The 20,782-nt window shown below is 45.3% G+C and overlaps 1 protein-coding gene across 1 annotated transcript in view; it reads left to right on the top strand.

The window, feature by feature from the left end:
• Positions 1 to 3,068: 3,068 nt before the first annotated feature.
• The window catches only part of SMS (spermine synthase), a 62,213-nt gene continuing 44,499 nt past the window's right edge, over positions 3,069 to 20,782 (top strand). The window contains exon 1 of the mRNA XM_064278088.1: positions 3,069 to 3,193. Coding sequence (XP_064134158.1) covers positions 3,145 to 3,193 — 49 coding nt within the window. The 5' untranslated portion in view covers positions 3,069 to 3,144. The remainder of the gene's footprint in view (positions 3,194 to 20,782) is intronic.

Raw genomic sequence — 20,782 nt, forward strand, 5'->3', positions numbered from 1 at the left:
TACCTTTACAGTTTTGCCAGGATTGTGTCCTTGGTAGGTGGGACATGCATTGGGGACATCTTTGCAATACTTCCTAAAATTATCCCAACAATGTTAGTTCCATATTGTGGCCCATTTATCTCTGAAGTTGTACTAACATCATGAAGTATTTTTGTTAAACTCCACTTTGTTGTTATGGCTATTTTAGTAGTTAATGGCAAAGCATCTCAGGGTTTTTAAATCTCCATTAATTTTGCACCTTGCAGCAGACAAGGTGAGGCACAAGTGCTGGGGTGAGGTTTCAAGTCTGAGCCCAAGCAGGAGCCAGAGCCCGAGGTGAGTTGTGACTGCTCCTGAATTGCAGGACACAAGCTGCTGAACAGAACCAGCTACGTAATTTATGGGACCCAGTGCAAAATGAAAACATGAATCCTCTTTTCAAAAAATTAGGGATTTCAAGACCGTGACAGCAGAGCATTAAGGGCAGGGCCCTTCTGAGTGGGAAGCCCTATGTGACTGCACAGGATGAATGCCCAGGAGGACGACCCTGCTCCTAAGGGGCTTGGAGGAGCCTACCTGAGGCCTTTGGAGCCCTGCGACATGGAGGGGAAGGACAACTATGTTCTAGTAACCTGACTCCAGGGGAAAGTCAAGAACTGGAGAACATCGAGGAAGAAAGCAGGAGTTACAGGCTGACATACAGAGACTGAAGGAAGAGATAGCAGAATAGCTAACACAATTAAGAACCTGGGGTTCACAGAAGAAAGGAAAAACAGGCAGAGGAACAAATAAGCGGCCATGGTTAGGAAAACATTTAATGCAGGCCGTAAAAGGGGATACAGTTCTTAACAGAGAATGGTCTGTTGAAGAACACCTGCGAAGACATTGCATTGCCCAGCTCTTATAGAAAGGTGAAGGACTCAGCAAAGAGCCACTGGGTACTACACTGGGGGGGAGAGATGAGTTTAATATTCAGGTTCTTGTGCCTGATGGTTAATTTTATGTGACAACTTGGCTAGACTTTGGTTTCCAGTGACTTGGCCAAACACTAGTTTATTTGTTGTCATGGGGTAGTTACATGTGATTAGGTAAGTTGGCCTTGGGTAGAGATAAACTTATTTAATGTAATGACCCTATATTTATGTACGGGACCATATTTTGCAAAAATAACATGCGCCTTCTAAGTTTGTTTGCCAATAACACCTTTCCCCATGAGGTATTTTCATAAGTGCGCTGTGCTAATCTTTTTTATAACAACATGTTAAAAAAAATTGGCATAGTGGCATTCATTTGCATAAAATTATGATAATCACCTTCCTGGACCAATAAGCAACATTGTGATAGATGGAGAAAATATTAAAGTTGTCAAGGATTTCATTTTACTTGGATTTACAATCCATACCCACAGAAGCAGCAGTCAAGAAATCAAAGGACACATTGCATTGGGCAAATCTGTTGCAGAAGACCTCTTTAAAGTGTTAAAAAGCAAAGATGTCACTCTGAGGACTAAGGTGCACCTGACCCAAGCCAAGATATTTCGATTGCCTCATATGCATGTGAAAGCTGGACAAGAATAAGGAAGACTGAAGAAGAATTGATACCTTTGAATTATGGTGTTCGTGAAGAATATTGAATATACTGTGGACTGCCAGAAGAATGAACACATGGAAGAAGTACAACCAGAATGCTCCTTAGAAGCAAGGATGGTAAGACTACGTCTTACATACTTTGGACATGTTATCAGGAGGGATCAGCCCCTGGAGAAGGGCATCATGCTTGGTAAAGTACAGGGTCATTGAAAAAGAGGAAGACCCTCAATGAGATGGATTGACAAAGTGGCTGCAACAATGGGCTCAAACATAGCAAAGATTGTGAGGATTGCCTAGGACCGAGCAGTGTTTCATTGTTGTAAATGGGGTTGCTAAGAGTCAGAACCAACTTGACGACACCTAACAACAAATTTCCTTCCACAGTGCAATCTAATGAAATGTAATCAACCAATCAGTTGAGGTCATACAAGCGTAGGGTGGATCCTAAACCTAATCATGTCCATGTCAGGGTCATCTACAAGACAAGGAATGCCAAAGAACCAAGGAACACCTGGAGCTACCAACAAAGAAGGAATCTACATGGCCAAGACCCTGATTTGGACTTTTAGCCTCCAGAACTGTGAAAAAAAAGATTATTTTCTGTTCCTTAAAGTCACCCATTGTGGTATTTCTGTTATGGCAGCACTAGGTAACTAAGACACATGAGTTCAAGGAACTAAACTTTGTCCAGGCATTACAGCATTCCTGTGGAGCTTCTGAATGCTGGGAGAGGGGCAGAAGATTGATGGGGGTCCATGGAGTCATTTGCCCAATGATACTGTCAGTGGGGGGTTTTAGGCCACCGGCCCCTATGCTCTCTCCTCCGCCATCATTGTGTTGAATGCCCGTCCTAACCCCAATATCAAAGAGAAGCCCACTGTGGAAAAGTTCATTGCCACGAATTGAGGCATCAGTGACGAAGTCCCGCAAGAGGAGGAACTCTTGATTCTGTCATTTCCCAATTAAACGTCCACAACGATGTTATCCCTTTTACTTGCTCCTTCTCCACCGCCATTTTGCCACGAAAACGTACATGGTCTAAATGCCCAAGAGCTTTCTATTTGGGCCTCCAATACAAAACTGACCTCTGCTAATAATAATGACCGTAATAATCCTAATGGGTTTATCTGTGTAGCATTTTAATAGTTAAGAAAACAGCAGGCAGGACTTTTTGACGACAGGGGTGGACCCTAGCATTTTATTTCCATGACTTGGCCAGGAAATCAGAGGGGCCGGGGCTTGGGGCGGTGGCCCTGGGGTTACTGTCCTGGGTGGGACCCCCGGAAGTCCGGCTGAGCTGTTTAAACCTAAGGGGACCTAACGGATGGCGGGAGCGCCGCCGGACCCCGCGCGGGGCGCGGCCATTGGTGACGCACGCCGGGGAGCAGGCGCCCACGTTTCCACCACTAGCGCGGCCTCCCCTCGCCCCCCCTCCGGAGGCGCCCGGCCCCGCCCCGCGCCCCGACCGCTCACGGCGGCCCCTCCCCCTCCGCCCTGGGCCTCCCGCCGCCGCCTCCCCGCCGCCCGCAGTCTCCCGCCGCCGCCTCCCAGGCATGGCCCAGAGCCTCGCCGCACTATGGCAGCAGCACGGCACAGCACCCTGGATTTCACGCTCGGCACCAAAGGTGAGGGCGCGCGCCGCCACCTGCCCGTCGGCCCGGCGGGGACCGGGCGGGCGCGCGGGGCCGAACAATGCGGGGTGGCCGCGTGCACCCGCGGAGGCCGCGCTCCAGCTCCGTCTCGGCCGCACCGCGGGGCCTGGGGGGGCCGCCTGGGCCCCCTTCGGTCGGTCCGTCCTTCCGGTCCCCGATGCCCAGCGCGCCCCACGCGGGCTCGGCCGATGAGGTCCTGGTTCACGCCGCCCGGCGGAGGGCGCCCCCGGGACCCCCTTTCGCGGCCCGCGGGTCCCCCAAGGCCGGGGGTGCGGGGGCTGCAGCCTGCCCGGAGCGGGGGTGCACCCCGGGGCGCCCGCTGGATCTCTCCCGGTGGTGGAGGCGGTAAATTTCCCTCCCGGGGCGGGGGCTGCCCCTAGTGGAGTCGGCTGGGGGAGGACGGCTGGGCCGCCCTGCGGACTTAACCGACTGCGCAGGAGACGGATTCCCGGGAAAGGACTGGAGGCACGGGAAAAGGAAACGATTATAATTGGGAGGGGGGAGGTCTGGGCGCGGAAATTAAACTCCTCGCACCGGGGACCTTCCGAAGACTGAGAGCCGGTGAAGACGAGAAGGCTGGCTGGGGAAGTTGGAAGTGTGCGTGACCAGGACTGGGGTGGCGGCGGTGGGAGGGGCTTTGCGGGCTTTTCTCTGGGTGCGTCTAACATGGAGGAGGGGTTGGACCGCCCGTCTTTCTTCTGGTGGCTTTTAAACCTGTGACTCCTACAGACTTGAATCTACGCTTCCCGGACGGTCCACTTGGAGTGTCTCTCCCGTACCTTGCTTACTTTCCCCCTGTTTTCCTCGAATTATAGCTGGAGCAACCTTTTCAGTTATCGTTTTTCAACATTGGACTTTCTCTTTCATCTTTTTCTGTTTTGAACTTCGAAGTACTCATTTTGCATGTTCTTCCCCAAATTTAAAGGATCTCCGAAGGAACATGATTTAATAAAAAGATTGGCGTTTGGAGCGACACCAGGGTTTGAATCCTGATTGACTGTGCCTGTGACCTTGGCCTTAATCTCTCAACCTCTCTAAGCCTCATTTTCCCTGTCGGTAAAAGGGGGAAAATGGTGCATATCCTCAAAGGGCTTTTGATATTAAGGGGGGGAGCTGTGAAACACTGTAGGGTTGTCAGGCAACTTCAGTGTATTCGGGTGGTCAGAAAGCGACTTGGAGAAAATAAACCATTTTTTTGTTCCTGCCTTTCTTAGGTGAGGATGGAGGGAAGGGAGACTGCTGGGGGGAATGGAGATAAAACAGTGCTTGGATTCCGGAGCTGGTGAGGTATAAGAAAGCTAAGGTTTTGTTGAGTAATTAACCTTGCCAGCTTTAGTGCTGGGTAGTTAGGGAAGATTCTAGCATACTCAATTTAGAGGTGTGGAGAGTGAGTAAGGAAATCCTGGTAGTATAGTGGTTAAGTGCTACAGTTGCTAACCAAGAGGTCGGCAGCCGCCAGGTGCTCCTTGGAAACTCTATCGGTCAGTTCTGCTCTGTCCTATAGGGTCTCTGTGCGTCAGAATCGACTGGACGGCAGTGGGTTTGGTTTGATTTTTTTTTTTTTGGAGAGTGAGTGAATGGTTCAAGGTCACCCAGCTGTAGGATGAGTCTGGGAAGTGTCCCTGGCTGTAAGCACTGTGTGAACTCGCCCATATCTTTTGAGCCTGGATTTTCTTCTAGGCTTTAAGGAGGCCCATCTCAGGATGGGGCCCAGAGCTTAAGGTACTTTCCTCAGTCGCTGGTGGGTTTGAACCCCCCAGATCTTTCGGTTAGCAGCCAAGCTCTTAGTCACCAGGGCTCCTTTGGGTTTTCTTGCCCGGAGGCTTCATCTTCCTTCAGCTGAATTAAGGTGCTCCATCCTGAAATACTGGCTCACAATGGGCTTCTTCTCTTGCTCCATTATAAAAGTGGAGGGAAATCTTCACTTAACAGTATGAAGAAAAAACAAGAGAATATCAACACTTAGGCTGACGCTGGCCAGAGGGAGAGAGAACCGAGTGCACCCAGTTTGGAAGGGAGGAGGAAAAACTAGCAGATCGGACATTGGCAAGGTGTGGACGTGGCATCTAGATAATTTTGTTGTGCAAAAAAAAGTAAAGTAAAAGAGATTGAGGATAAAGACGTGTGCGGAGGAAACCCTGGTGGTGTAATGGTTAAAAGCTCCGGCTGCTAACCGAAAGGTCGGCAGTTCACATCCACCAGGTGCTCCTTGGAAGCCCTATGGGGCAGTTCTTCTCTGTCCTTTAGGGTCGCTGTGACTCAGAATCGACTCGATGCCAATGGGTATGTGTGTGGAGAGACAGAAGGGTCTTAAAGGGGAAAAGTCAAACGTCAGCTACGATTTTAATTCCCAGTCTATTCTTAATCAGAGATGAGAAAGGTTTGATGGCAAGCTGAAGAACATTCTAGAAAGAAATAATACTGATATAAGTAGGGAGGAATGTGTGCATGTGTGTGTATGAATGGATGTGTGCATCTGTGTTAGATTTTGAGCACCCTACAAAAGTATTCTGGGAGTCAGAATTCTGACTCTTACTGTATTGCCCCGTCACTTGATTTGGAGTGAGTCGTGTCACCCTTTGAGTCTGTATCCACATTTGTAAAATAAGAGGAGTTGTTTAGACTGAACTCTGAAGTTCTTTTCGGTGTTAAGTAAGGGGCACTTGGTGAGAAATCCACGTGTGAGGTCTCTAAAAACATTTATTTTAATTGATAATAATGAGTCAAAAGGCATTACTCTTGGCATGTGCGTATTGGATGTGGCTCAAGCATGAGTCAGATGCCTGTGGAGCCTGGATTCATGGTATTTTTTTCCCATTTGTCAGTAATCCTTCCTAATGCTCAGTTCCATGATGTGATTTTAGTGGAATTAAACAGGAACCACTTAGTTGTATTATTATGTTGCAGTTCCATATAACTTAGATACCCATGCAAGCCAACCAGCAGCCATGGACTCCCAAGGGCAGTTGTGGGTTGGGCCTGGTGTTTCCTATTTAGTATACTGGCTGATGGGGTAACCCAGAAAATTTTTTTGGCTAAAAATCCTGTATTTGGTCTGTGAGTGAAACCTTAGACTCTGAGGAGTTTTCTGAGCCTAGAAAACATTTTGTGATTTCTTATCCTGAGGGTAACACGAGTAAACATGTCCCGTAGTCCTGTTTTCCAGGCACAGTGCTGGATACACAATGGTAAGTAAGGTGCACACAGCCTTTGCCTGCCCTTTTGGTGCAGTCTCTAGCTGGCCAGCTAGACCTTTCGAGAGCAAGGTCTAGCAGTCCTCCTTTCTATGTCCGTCTCCTCCCCTGGGCTGGAAGCTTTTGAAGGCCAACCTCCAGGGTCTGTGTCCTGGATGCAGTGCATATTTGACAAATGCTGATTGAATGGAGAATCGAGAATGGTGAGACTTCGGCTTGCTTATTGTCTTAGTTTGCTAGTGCTGCTGTAACACAAATACCACAAGGGGGTGCCTTTAAAGGACAGAAATACAGTTTCTCACAGTTCAGGAGGCTAGAAGCTCGAATTCAGGGCACTGGCTGTAGGGAAAGACTCTCTTTTGGCTCTTGGGTAGGGGGAGATCCTTGTCTCTTTCAACTTCCGTAGCCCCTCTCCTTTCTCATTTCCTTGGTGTCTGTCTTCCCCTGTTCTTTTTATAACTCAGAAGTGGTTAGGTTTGGGACACACCATACACTAATATGACGTCATTAACACAACAAAGAACCATAGTCCCAAATAGGATCACATGATCCACAGGTATGTTGTTGTTAGGTGCCCTCGAGTAGATTTCTGCTTCTGTCGATCCCGTACGATAGCGTAGAACTGCCCCATAGGATTTGCTAGGCTGTAATCTACGGGAGCAGATCACCAGGTCATTTCTTCCTCAGAGCCCTGGGTAGGTTCAAACTGACAGCCTTTTGGTTAGCAGCCAAGCATTTTACCATTGCCCCACCAGGGCTCCTTTTCCACAGGTGTAGGGGTTAGGATTCTAACACCCATTTTGGGGGGACACAGTTCACTGTAACACTTCAAACACATCAGGAAAGACCAGTTATTAGAAAAGGACATCATGTGTGGTAGAGGGTCACCAAAAAATGAGGGAAACCCTCTGTGAAATGAATTGACAAAATAGTTGTAACAATGGTTTCAAACATACCAATGATCGTGAAAATGGTTGGCACAGGACTGGGCAAAGTTTCATTCTATTATATATAAGATCGCCATGAATCGGAGCCGAATAATATGTGGCTTTTGGCCTGCAATCAAAATTGAAGAAAACGCTAAATTTCAATGACTGGAAATAAGGATATAATTTTTTTTCCATCCAAGTTCCCAGACACCCTGAATTGTATCCACTGGCTCCTTGAGAGTCCATGGACTCCCTGGCTAAGACCCCCTAGGCTAGAGAGAACTGGGACCACAGGGTGTGTATGTTGTAGATTCCTTTTTGATGGAGTAGGTTTCCAAAATGTCTCTTTGAAAACATAAAAGCCGACATTTATTAATTGCCTCCGGTGCTAATTGCCCAAATGCATTACAGGTTATTTTATATAATCCTCACAACCTCCCTCTGGTAGGTCCTGTTATCCCCATTTGATGGGGATGAAGAGTTTATAGCTTTTGCTCCTTGTAAGTGGTGTACTTGGGATTCAAACAAGGCCTTGCCTAATTCCACAACTCTTAGCTTAAGGCAATTATTGGGGGGGGCATGTAATTTTGCCCCCAGGGGACATTTGGCAATGTCTGGAGACATTTTTAGTTGTCACAACTCGGGGGTGGGGAGATGGGGGGCAGGGTGCTAACTGGCATCCAGTGCATAGAGAACAGGAATAATGCTGCTAAATGTTCTATAATACGCAGGACAGTCCCCCTAAAGAATTATCACACCCCAAAACCGCGGTTTAAGGTCTAAATAGGTCTAAATAGGCCATTGTAGTAATCCAGATGAAAATTCGTCACTAAAATTTCCCTCATCCATTTTTGGCCGTTCCATTTTGCACAATGCGTTTAACCTCTGGGAGGTTAGTCATAGAGAATGGGCCTCGCCTTCCTGGGTTTGCGCTGGAGTTGGTTAGGAGCAGAGGCCTTGGCCAGTGTTTCCCACCCAGCCAAGCCTGTGGCTGGAGGTGACCCACCCTTCCCAATTTCCTGAACCACCAGACCATACCCCAAGCTCCCAGTCTCCAGTGTAGTTGTTGAGCGGCTTTCTGGTGGAAACATATTGTCCTTATGTCTCGGTTTTAAGTAGCTACCATCATATAGGGTCGCTATGAGTTGGAATCGACTGGACGGCACTGGGTTTGGTTTTTGTTTTGACTCCATCTAGCCTTTTTTTTTTCATTGTGGCTCAAGAATAGCAAAAGCTTTCTCCCTAGCTCCCTCCAGCGCTATCATTACCCCATGTTCCATTCCACTTATCATCCATCCATTTCCTGAGCCATCAGTCTGCCTGATAAAAAGCAACAACACGCACCTGCTGTTATTTTAATCAGGAGGGGGCGGGGGAGTTGATACATTGGGGTGGGAAATGCTGTTACATGCCCTCCAGTTGGTTGCTGCTCATAGTGACCCTGTGTACAACAGGACGAAGCACTGCCCAGTCCTCCCCACTGTTGCAGCCACTGTGTCAGTCCATCTCATGGAGGGCCTTCCTTTCTTTCGCTCACCCTCTATCAAGCATGATGTCCTTCTCCTGGCAGGGACTGGACCCACTCTAGGTTTACTGAATCCTTATCTTGGGGAAGAAGCTCTGGTGGTGCAATGGTTAAGCACTCCTCACCTGTTAACCTAAAGGTTGGCAGTTCAGACCCACCCAGCAGCTCTGCAGGAAAAGACTTGATCTGTTCCTGGAAAGATTAAAAAAAAAAAAAAATTTTTTTTTTTGAAAGATTGCAGCCTGGAAAACCCTGTGGGGCAGTTCTGTGTCTCCTGGGGTAGCTATGAATTGAATCTGTACTTAACAACGTCTTGAGGGGGTGGGGGGAGATCCTGGAATTTGCATTTTAATCAGCCCTTCCTGGTTATTCTGATGCTGATTAAAGTCTGTTAGGTGGTTTATGGATTCTGTCTCCTAAGTCTACAAACTACAATAGTAGGTTCCTCAATACAAACAAAAAACTTGTATCTGAAGCCTTGGTGGCACATGGGTCTTACCCCAATGACTGATCCCTGTTTAATCAGCCTGCTAAACTCTCAGAATCATTTCTCAGCTGTCTCCATGCTGCGGTTTCTTGATCAGAACCTCATTTGTTTCCGGAACCAAAAAAACCAAAGCTGTTGCCATCAAGTCGATTCTGACTCATAGTGACTCTATAGGACAGAGTAGAACTGCCCCATAGGGTTTTCATGGAGCGCCTGATGGATTCAAACTGCTGACCTTTTGGTTCCGCAGCTGAGCTCTTAACCACTATGCCACCAGGCTTCTGAGTTTGCGATTTTCAGGAGCTCAATGGCATCTCTGTCCCCTTCCCCATTTTAAAACCCTTCCATTGGGTCCCTAAGGGTAAATTCTAAACTCCTTATCTGCCCATTCAAAGTTCTTTTTTTTTTTACCCAATGTCCTTCAATGGGTCCAATACATAGTCTCACATTCCTTGTGGTTCTGAGTAGCCAGGAGGCACCTGGACTCAGAATTTAACTGCTTTGGATTGGAAGGCTGGTGGTTCAGGCAATAGGGGGGGGAGGGGAGGGTATTTTGCACTTTAAATAGGTATTTTACGCCCATACGTTAATTATGTGAAAATGCTTCATGAACTGCTTATTTTTTGTGCTTGGGGGAGGTGACCTCCTGGAGGTCCCTCACTGAGTATTCTTGTTCCAGTCTGCCCTCATTTGGCGTGCTCTTTTGCTTTGTTGTTGTGTGTGTGTGTTTAAGCTCTCTATCCCAACTCCGCAAAAGATTCTTAATTGCACTGATCATGTTCCATATGACTGCAGGCTGAAAAATTTCACATTGCTAGGAATTAGTTTTGTGAGCTTGCCGTTAAAAAAAAAATTGGGTATAAACCGTAATGATTCTTTCCAGTGTGTAGTTCCTACATTATTTATACTCATTTCTTTAACCCTGAAGAGGTAGCTTATAGTAAAATTAGCTTGTGCTTTGTATCAAGAAGCTTAATCTAGTTTTTATTTGCTGGTTCTCCTGTTTTTTTTTTTTTTTTTAATTTTTATTGAGCTTCAAGTGAATGTTTACAAATCAAGTCAGCCTGTCACATATAAGTTTATATACACCTTACTCCATACTCCCACTTGCTCTCCCCCTAATGAGTCAGCCCTTCCAGTCTCTCCTTTCGGGACAATTTTGCCAGCTTCCAACCCTCTCTACCCTCCCATCCCCCCTCCAGACAGGAGATGCCAACACAGTCTCAAGTGTCCACCTGATACAAATAGCTCACTCTTCATCAGCATCTCTCTCCTACCCACTGTCCAGTCCCTTCCATGTCTGATGAGTTGTCTTTGGGAATGTTTCCTGTCCTGGGCCAACAGAAGGTTTGGGGACCATGACCGCCAGGATTCCTCTAGTCTCAGTCAGACCATTAAGTCTGGTCTTTTTATGAGAATTTGGGGTCTGCATCAAAAAAAAAATTTTTTTTTTATCCCACTGATCTCCTGCTCCCTCAGGGATTCCCTGTTGTGCTCCCTGTCAGGGCAGTCATCGATTGTGGCCGGGCACCAACTAGTTCTTCTGGTCTCAGGATGATGTAGGTCTCTGGTTCATGTGGCCCTTTCTGTCTCTGGGGCTCATGGTTATCCTGTGACCTTGGTGTTTTTCATTCTCCTTTGATCCAGGTGGGTTGAGACCAGTTGATGCATCTTAGATGGCCGCTTGTTAGCATTTAAGACCCCAGACGCCACATTTCAAAGTGTCTCCTGTGCTTTTAATGCTTCGGAAGGGATTTTTAAGGAATTGGCTCCATAGCACTGGGAAGAGGGGGAGGGACCTAAGTTCCAGCTAACAATGAGGAGGTATTTTTGCATATAGTTTAAAGCCCCACATGAGACAGTTCTTACGGAGAGTTTTTTCTACTTCAAACACCAGTCCCAATTTGTGTTTGTTGAGGTGGGGCGGGGCGGGGTGGGGGAAGACAGGTTGTTTTCGCAGTGAAGGAGTTACCAGTTTGAAATGTTTCTTGCATCCTCAGTATAAAAACCAAAACCAAACCCGTTACCATCGAGTTGATTCCGACTCATAGCGACCCTATAGGACAGAGTAGAACTGCCCCATAGAGTTTCCAAGGAGCCACCCGGTGGATTCGAACTGCTGACCTTTTGGTTAGCAGCTGTAGCACTTAACCACCACCCTACCAGGGTTTCCATCTCAGTATAGGATTCAATTTACCAAATTTGAATTAGCAGTTACAGTCTTAAATTACGTCTTGAGTAGCTTTGAAAAGTTGGAGCTTTTGATATGAGACTGGGTATGTGGGTAAGATTTGGAATTCCAGGCTTTATCATTTAACTTGAGACTCCAAAACCAACCAAACCCGTTGCCATAGAGTTGATTCTGACTCATAGTGACCCTATAGGACAGAGTAGGACCGCCCCATAGGGTTTCCAAGGAGAGGCTGGTAGATTTGAACTGCCAGCCATTTGATTAGCAGCAATAGCTCTTAACCACTGGGCCACCAGAAAAACCAAAAACCAAACCCAGTACCGTGGAGTCGATTCTGACTTATAGCGACCCTATAGGACAGAATAGAACTGCCCCACAGAGTTTCCAAGGAGTGCCTGGCAGATTCGAACAGCCGACCCTTTGTTTAGCAGCCGTAGCACTTAACCACTATGCCACCAGGGTTTCCACTGCGCCACCAGGACCCCTAAATTGAGACTACCACTGTTTTGCGAACCCTTAGAAAGTATAGGGTCGCTGAATCGGAAATTGACTTGATGGCGGTGGGGTTTTTTTTTAGCAAGGAAGAATTAGTTAGAAAGTTACTTGGTTGTGGTTGGAGGTGTGTTTAAAAACATGTTCAATAAAGCTATTACTGAGTTTCGTTTTTTGAGTCACAAATACTCCAGGCATTTGAATCCACCGTTTCACTGCAGTTGTAACCCAAGCCTGCCGGTGTGTACTGTGGGTTCAGCCATTTCATGGTAGTTTAATTACAGGCTCAGCTGTTTTAAAAAGTTGGGAAACCTCTTTAGATGAATCTGCAAACCAAGTATGTCAATCAGGCACAAATGCTGTTTTAAACCCCTACAACTAGGCACTTTTCAGACCCCAGGAAAAACAACTCTGAGGTCCTAAGGTAAGGTGAGCCTGGATATCATTAGCTTGACACTGTCACCTGTGTTCCAGAAGGAGCCACTGAGCTAGTGGTGATTAAAAAAAAAAAAAAGTGGTGATACTTGTGATCAAATGCATTCATATGCTAAGCTGCAAACTCAAAGGAGCTCCTAAGAGCATGTTCTAGATTCTGGAGTTGACTTGAAACTTTGTGGGTAGGTTAACGTGTACCTTAATTTCTCCCTCTGCATGAAGGTACTAATGAGACCAAAATCCCACACAATGTGTCGGGTGGGATGTCCGATAAAATGTTTGGAAGAATGTCAGATGATACATAAAGTACTTAACACTAATTGCAATACTCAGGGCTGAGTACTTTGAAATTGTGCCAGTCGATAAAGACGCTCAGTTATAAAGAGGCGTGAATTTAACTTACTGAAAGATAAAGTGAAGTTCTCTTGGCAAAAGAAGAGGCAGAAAATAATGAGTTCGTGTGTTATTTGAAGATTGGTCAACTTTATTTAAAGAACCTCCCCCCAGTTTATTAAAGCAGAATTTTTAAAGGACATGTTGATTTATAAATTATAAATTATCGTGTACATGTTTATGTTACATGATTTCATTTTTCTCTATAATGGAAATTCCTTCAGTGAGAATCCTAAGCCATTTATTTGGACATTGTTACAGTTAACACCAAATTATCTTTTCTCAAGGGCTGCAGATCCTCGTGGTCATGCAAGACTGTAATAATGCCAAGGGCCATTCTGAATTTCTCTGCCAGCCCTACGGTTTGGAGGTGAATATGAGTGTTTCTCAAACTTGGGGTGCAGAACACGAACTTTGTGAACTGTATTATGCCAGTGTTGTCCCATGAGACTAAGGTCCTAAGCCTTCACACCTAGAAAACCAATCTTGGAAGGTGTTTGGTTATATCTGAGAAGCATCTATAATTGTGTCTTCTATGAATATAGGGTTGCTATGAGTTGGAATCGACTCAGCGGCAGTGGGTTTGAATATATGTGCCTGTACACACATATCTGTACCTATACATACCTATAGATACTTCTGTCTGTGCTCACATATGTATACACCTGTACCTACCTGTATATGTCTATACATGTACATATGTGATCATACACTTGATTTTTGGTCATTGTTGGTGTTGTTGCCAAACTATATATGTTAAATTCTTTAGTACAGTAAAACATGTGAAAACTGAAACCTCTGTAAGGCAGAAACCTGTCAGAGAAAGAAAACCCAAATATTTTCCGCTAAAATGAATGATAGAAAACTGGTAAGACTGCACCCTGTCAAAGGCAGAAAACTTGTGAGACCCGAAAAACAAGGCAGTCCTGTTGAGTTCTGGCCCTCACAGGTTTCACTGCACAAACATCCACATGGCTTGTTTTTAAATGGCCCTCCCGCTAAGAATGATTTTTGCATTTTCAAAAAAGGTTGTGGGGGGGAAACAAAAAAAAAGCATATGCACAAAGAAAAATATGTGACAGAGACTTGATTTGGTCTACAAAGCCTAAAATAATTACTATGTGGCTCTTCACAGAAAAGTTTGCTGACCCCTGCCTTTAGACTATCTTAAGTCCAGTGATGTTGGCTGCCTGCTTCAGAGCCATCTGGAAAAATTGAAAGTACAGATTCCGAGGCCCCTCCCCCATGGCATTTTTCTCATCTGGAATCCATCATACACGGCCCTATTGATGTTTGGGTGGTTTTGACTTGTGAGCTTTATCTTTCATCTTTGTACTATTCTCCAGTCTCACTTATTTTTTTTTTTTTTTACTGCCTCCCAGATGCTGTGTAATCTTGGAGGCTTATTCTGAAGGGGACATACCGGAATGTCCTGGCAAAAGTACAAGGAAGGGAAGATGGAGAAGCCTCCTTAAGAACAGCTCTGATATAAATGTGATTTTTGACATTGCCAAATTCACAAAGACAAATTGTTTTCTTTTTGGAAATGAGACTTCATTGTTGATTCACATGGAACCTGGGATCAAAGCTTAGGCAGAAACCCTTGACTTGCTCATAGCAACACAAATGGTAATAGGTAATGACCTATAAGGGGTTCTGCCCACTTAAGTTTAGTGGGAAGAAAGCTGGATATTTATAATATAGGTTAAGTACTGGAAAAGCTTATTTTACCTTCCTGCATAGTCAAAAATGGCAATCGCAAAGTTCTTTGGGAAAGCAATCTTGTTCCCCTTCTGGGCAGAGATGAAGGAAACCGTTACCATCTGACCTTGGGCCAGCCCTGTCAACTGTTTTCATACTGCTTGCTTTGTAAGATGAAGCTGTGGGGACAGGTGGTGTCTAGGACCCATTGCAGAGTGGACTGTGGACACCAGTTTTGAACTCAAACTTAGGCCTGGTTGTTTTACCTGGTCCAGATGCCTTATGAAATCTGTCTTCTCTTACCCTCCAGCCTCAGACACTACAACTCCCTCTTGACACTTTCTTCCTTGGCCTTTTTATGGTGCTGGTCTGCCTGGTTTCATTTCACTTCTCAAACTTCTCCTTCCGGTTGTGTTGTAGCATGGGTACCCAAGAGAGGGTTCTTTGTCAGTCTGTGTCCTCTGCCTTGGCAGCCTTGTTATCTTCTACAGCTCTTGGCCCGAGTTTACTCCTTTTCTCCTAAAACACGTTCCTTGAGCCCATGGTGTCCACATAATGTCATGGGATGCCTTATATTGCTTGAATAATTCATTCGGGAAGAGGTCAAGTGGCCTCATAACCACAAACAGTATTACCTTCCTGAGAAATTAAAGCCAAGCTTTATCATAATCTCTCCTTTCTTTGCTTTCTTTTCTAAATCTTGGTTAGAATCCTGTGTGGGCTAAGTCAGAATGTGAGGGCAGGAGAGTTTGAGTAACGTACAGTTCTACCTACCAAGATCCTGCCTCATCCAATGCCGTTTGAGGCAATACAGGTGAATCAAGGTTTGTGGGTTGTGTCCCTACTTTTAAGACTCTCTGGTCTTGTGGAAAATGGGCTTACCTTACCGGGAAGAAGAGGGCACAATATTGGATTAGTGTTCAGTTTCCAGACTAAAGAGGGGTTAGGATCATGTGTCATAAATTATATTTGGTAAGCCCTACTTTAATTTCGTAAGGAGATTGGCTCCTGGAGGACCTGAGCCGGTGTTACTTTAAAGTAGAATGATGAGACCCAGACCATTTACAGTAGGTGTTAGGTGGTGTCAGTGTCAGGGTGTGGGGGTGATGGAGTTGGCCGCAAGCATACATGGGAAACGCCCCTTGAACTGTTCTCCCTTGCAATGGGAAAGGGAAGTCATGGCAGTGAAATAATTAGCGCGTTTACAATAAACCAAGTTCTACTGTAATGTGAGTTCTGAGAAATAGTCACTGTGACTTGTAAACATTCCCATATGGTTTTCCTTAATACATGTTTGCATGAAAAAAGCTTGGGTGTTATTGATGTGTTGGTGTTACATGGCTGTTAATCCAACTTCAGTAGGGCTTTTTTCTTTTATTTCTGTAGTTAATTTTTCCCGATTTGGTTGCTGTTCCTTATGAACATCAGAAGCCATGCTCTAAAAATAAGTTCTCCAAATTGTTTACATCATTTTCCCTTTCTGTATTTTGCAGCCCCACCTTGCTGTTGTGATTGATGCAGGCTCTGAGGCTGTGGTTGTAGGCTGCTTTACTGGGAGGCGAGCTCCGTGGGAACAGGGCCCTGACCTCCTTGCTGTGCCATCGTCAGTGCCTGGATCAGTGTTTGGGACAGCACCTGTGCATAGCAGACACTTGCCATTCAGTGATGGGCTTGACTGGTGGGAATGGATAGAGGAGCCCACTCCAGGCAGCCCCATGGCCTGGTGTGCGCTGCATGCGTGTTTGGCTAGTGGTGGAGTGAAGGGGAGAAACTGTCTTTTCTGGGATTCTCTCTCTTTTGCTTTGGTTACCTTGCAGTCACTGGAACTCTGAAGGCTTAGCTTGTTGGGGTTCTCTTGATAGCTTTCATGAGATATAATGCACGTACCATAGATTCACATACTTACAGTATTCAGTTCATTGGCTTTTAGTATATTCACAGTTGTGCAGCCACCACCACTGTCCATTTTAGAACATTTTTGTCGCTCTCAAAAGAAACGTTTCACCTCTTAGCTATTACCCGTCAATGCCCCCGTTCCTCCTAGACCCTGGCAACCACTGATCTGCTTTCTGTCTCTGTGGAGTCAGACAGTATATGGTCTTTTGTGTCTGGCTTCTCTCACTTAGCGTAATGTTCTCAAGGCTCATTCACGTTGTAACATGTATCAGAACGTCATTTCATTTTAAGGCTGAGTTATATTCCGTTGTATGTGTATACCAGATTTTGTTTATCCATTTACCAGTTGACGGACATTTGCTTGTTTCCCCTTCTTGGCAGTTATAAGTAATGCTGCTATGAACAGTCCTGTCAGCTTAGGTTTTGTGTGATGAGATGAATGATCATGCAGCTGTTTTAGTAAAAGGGCCGGACAACGGGAATATAAAACCAAGCTGTAGGTGTAGACCATGCCAACGAACTACCTTCTTGACTTCACTTTAATCCCCGAATGTTCATTAGGCTTCTGAATGTCTGATAATTCTGATGAAGATTCTTTTAAAAAACAAAATATAATTATGAATTTAAATGTTAAGCCCTTTTTTATCGTGAAATATGAAGATTTTTCCTGTATATTGCTTGATTTGAGTAATCTGGACTCACTGACTGTCAATAGCCATGTTTTGGATTAAATTTAGCACATATTCTGAGCCGGGCTGGATTAAGGCACGTTGACAGCCCTAAACACTGATACTCCGTGGTGCCCCCTCCTCTTCTTACTCATGCATCTGAATGGGATATGTGAGTTATATGTATTCATGCATGTATCTGTGTGCGTGTTTTAGCTATCCATGATGTAACTTCTTTTTAAATGTGACTATATTAGCAATTGAACACAAAAGTGGTGTATGCCATTTTAGCGGAATGAGATGAACTGCGTTCTAAAATTTTTAGTGGATGAGTGTCACAAGAGTTAGACCTGACAGCCCACCTCCGCCTCTTATTTGTTAGAAAGAAATAGTATATACTCCCAAGAGACCCACTTCGATGAGGAGTTTCAGTTACTTGGGAAGGGACTGTAGGAGATAGATGTCAGTGAAGTGAAGTGGTAGGGGCTTCATAGCTTAAACAACATTGTGTCTCATAAGAGACAATAGTCTCCTAGGGCTTCTATGACAAAGTATCACAAACTGGGTGGCTTAAAAGAACAGAAAACTTACTGTCTCACAGTTCTAGAGGCTGTAAGTCTGAAATCAGGGTGTTGGCCATGTTGATTCCTTCTGAGGGCTCTGTGGAAGAATCTGTTCATGCCACTGTCCTAGCTTCTGGTGGCTCCTGGCAATTCCTGGTGTTCCTTGGTCTACAGCCCTGCCTTCAAAGATCTCTGCCTCCGTGGTCATATGGCCATCTTACCACTGTATCTCTCTATCTCTGTGTATTTTCTCTTATAAGGACACCACTCATATTTGATTAGGGCCCACCCTACTCCAGTATGAGCTCGTTAACTGATAACATCTTCAATGACCCTATTTTCCAAACAAGGCCCTGTTCACAGGTACCAGGGGTTAGAACTTCAACATATCTTCTTGGGGTATGCAATTCAATCCATAACATTTACATAGAGTAAAATCACCCTTTTTTATTGTATGGTTCTATTGGTTTTGACCAATGCGTAGTTATGTAACTGCCACAATCAAGATATAGAACAGGTTTTTAAAGCAGATATTGGGATGACTTTAAACTGTATTGGAGTACAGGTTCCCTTTTTCTTCCTCTTTTAGGCTTAGGGGCCTAGCAAGAAAACCAGAGAGCTGATTTATGTGTGAACAGGAAATAAACACAACCCAAGCCTGGCTCTTGGGTTCTCTAACTTTAGATTTTTCAGTTTTGGGAAAAGGATGCCTGCGTTTATGCTTTTCCTTGCAGTGAGCTGCAAACCCTTTTCTGTTGCCAGCCAGTTTCTGAGTTGTCTTCCCATGAAGAGAGTTCAGGCCCCTGGGAGGAGGAGGAAGAAGGGAGTGTGGGGTGGACCTTGACTGGATGGGGGAGGAATCTCCAGAGGTAGGTCCTTTGAGCTGAGCATTCAGTGGTAAGCATGAGTGGGTGAGGCAGACCAGGATGAGTGGAGAAAAAAGAGGAATGAGGCCATGGACCTTTGAAACTCTTGGCAAGTCCATGAAATGGACAGGAGTGGAATTCCTGGAATAGGTGATCTTTTGACTTCAGATGCGATGCAGTGATGGGAATAATTAACCAGCATCTTGGAGCTTAAATAGCTGAGCAGCTTGTGGGAGAAGGACCTAGGAGGCAAAGAAATGGGAGGAGGGGAATGTGTATGCTTGATGGTGAGGTATGGAATTTCTAGCCTTCATAATTAAAAATATGCCTGGTGTTATGGATTGAATTATGTCCCCCCCAAAAATGTATTGTAAATCCTAACCTCTATACCTGTGGTTATAATCCCATTTGGGAATGGATTGTTTTTGTTATGTTAATGAGGCAAGATTAGTGTAGGATGCGTTTTGAGTTAATCTCTTTTGAGGTATAGAAGAAATTGAACAAGCCAGCAAGGAAGCACAGATGGGGAAAGATGCCGAGCCGCATGGAGATCTCCAAGGAACCAGGAAACAAGCTGAAGAGCCAGCAGAGAGAAAGCCTTGCTATAGAGCCGGCACCGTGATTTCAGACTTGTAGCCTCCTAAATTGTGAGAAAATACATTTCTTTCTGTTAAAGCCACCCACTTGTGGTATTTCTGTTATAGCAGCACTAGATAACGAAGATACTTGGCAAGAATAGAAATTCATCTCATAAGCCAGTTGCTGCTTAAATGTAAGAGAATGTCAGAGCTAAAAGGAAAGTGAACCCAAATTTGCTGTTCTAACCCCATAATTTTGCAGAGAATGTTAAGGCTCTGGCCGATGATAGGGCAGGCCTGGCTGGCCTGGAAGAGTCTCACCACTCTCCAGAAGGGTTGGTGTCCACACACTGGCAGATTGTGTGGCCTTAAGAAAGCCGATGACCTTACCTGGTTGGCTGTTGTCATGAGTTTTCTTAGCTGAAGTTTTTGAAGTTGAAAAAGACTGAAAGCTGCAAGCCAAGGTCACAAGTGCAGATAGATAGTCAAGCGCTTTCTCTGGATGTGTGAGAATTGCTTATTTACTGGAAAGACTGAGGGCAGCCTCTTTAATGGAATTAAGGGACGTTGCAGTATTTTGTCCCCTTAAAGCTGAAGAAGAACTGGGAATATAACTGAAGAATGTTTTTCCCGCCTTTTGCCAGGGTACAATGGTGTCTTAGGTTTTTATTCAAGCATGAATCCTTGGATTGCCTGGGCTAGGAAGGTTAGGTTGGCGGTCGTCAGTCCACTTACACAGACAGGGCTGCCAGCCATCTGCATCAATGATTAAATCGCAGTACAAGATATCCAGGGCTGCACGGAGCTAACATTGGTGCTAGTTCCTTACAGAAACCCTCCAAGGTAGGTGGTGTCCCCCAGTTTTATGGTTGAGAAAATTAGGTCTGCGAGGGGTGTCCTGGACCAGTGAGTTCATGTGGGACAGAGGGGCTGTGATGGGAAACTTGTGAGAAAAGCTTCAGGGAGTACTACTGTGAGAGGCCTTAAATGGCAAGTGGTATGACTGGATCGGAGTAGGGAAGTCATGAGCCTAATTTTGATTTAAGATGTGTGATTGGGACAGTGCAGAGGACAGTCAGATCAGAGGTATGTTTCAGCTGGATATACAGATTTGGGTTTTGGTGGTCTGGAGCTGGTGATCAAAGTCACAGGAATGAGGTTCTCCCAAGAAAGGCCTATGAACAGGTCCCTGGGGGGAAATGAGGCAGAGCTGAAATTTGAGCCTTTCTTCTTCCAGTCCGCTTTCATTTCCCTTTCCCCTTCTGTACCCCTTCCCTTCTTCCTTTCCTGTCCCTTCTTTTGGTAGTGATGTATTTAATTTGGAAACCCTGGTGGTGTAGTGGTTAAGTGCTATGGCTGCTAACCAAAAGGTTGGCGGTTTGAATCCACCAGGCGCTCCTTGGGAACTCTTTGGGGCAGTTCTTCTCTGTCCTATAGGGTCGCTATGTGTCGGAATCAACTCAAAGACAGTGCGTTTGTTTTTTTTTGGTATTTAATTTGGACCAGCTTCCGTGTGTTTTTGTTTTTCTTCAATTTATCGTTGAATAAACAAACATGAAGTGGGCAGTGGTCTGGAAACGCGGCACTGTGTTGTTCAGTGGACAAAGAACACATTTTGCCCAGGAGAGGCCACTGTGTTTCTGA

The sequence above is a fragment of the Loxodonta africana genome, chromosome X, assembly GCF_030014295.1.
Source record: "Loxodonta africana isolate mLoxAfr1 chromosome X, mLoxAfr1.hap2, whole genome shotgun sequence".
Taxonomy (NCBI): Eukaryota; Metazoa; Chordata; class Mammalia; order Proboscidea; family Elephantidae; genus Loxodonta; species Loxodonta africana.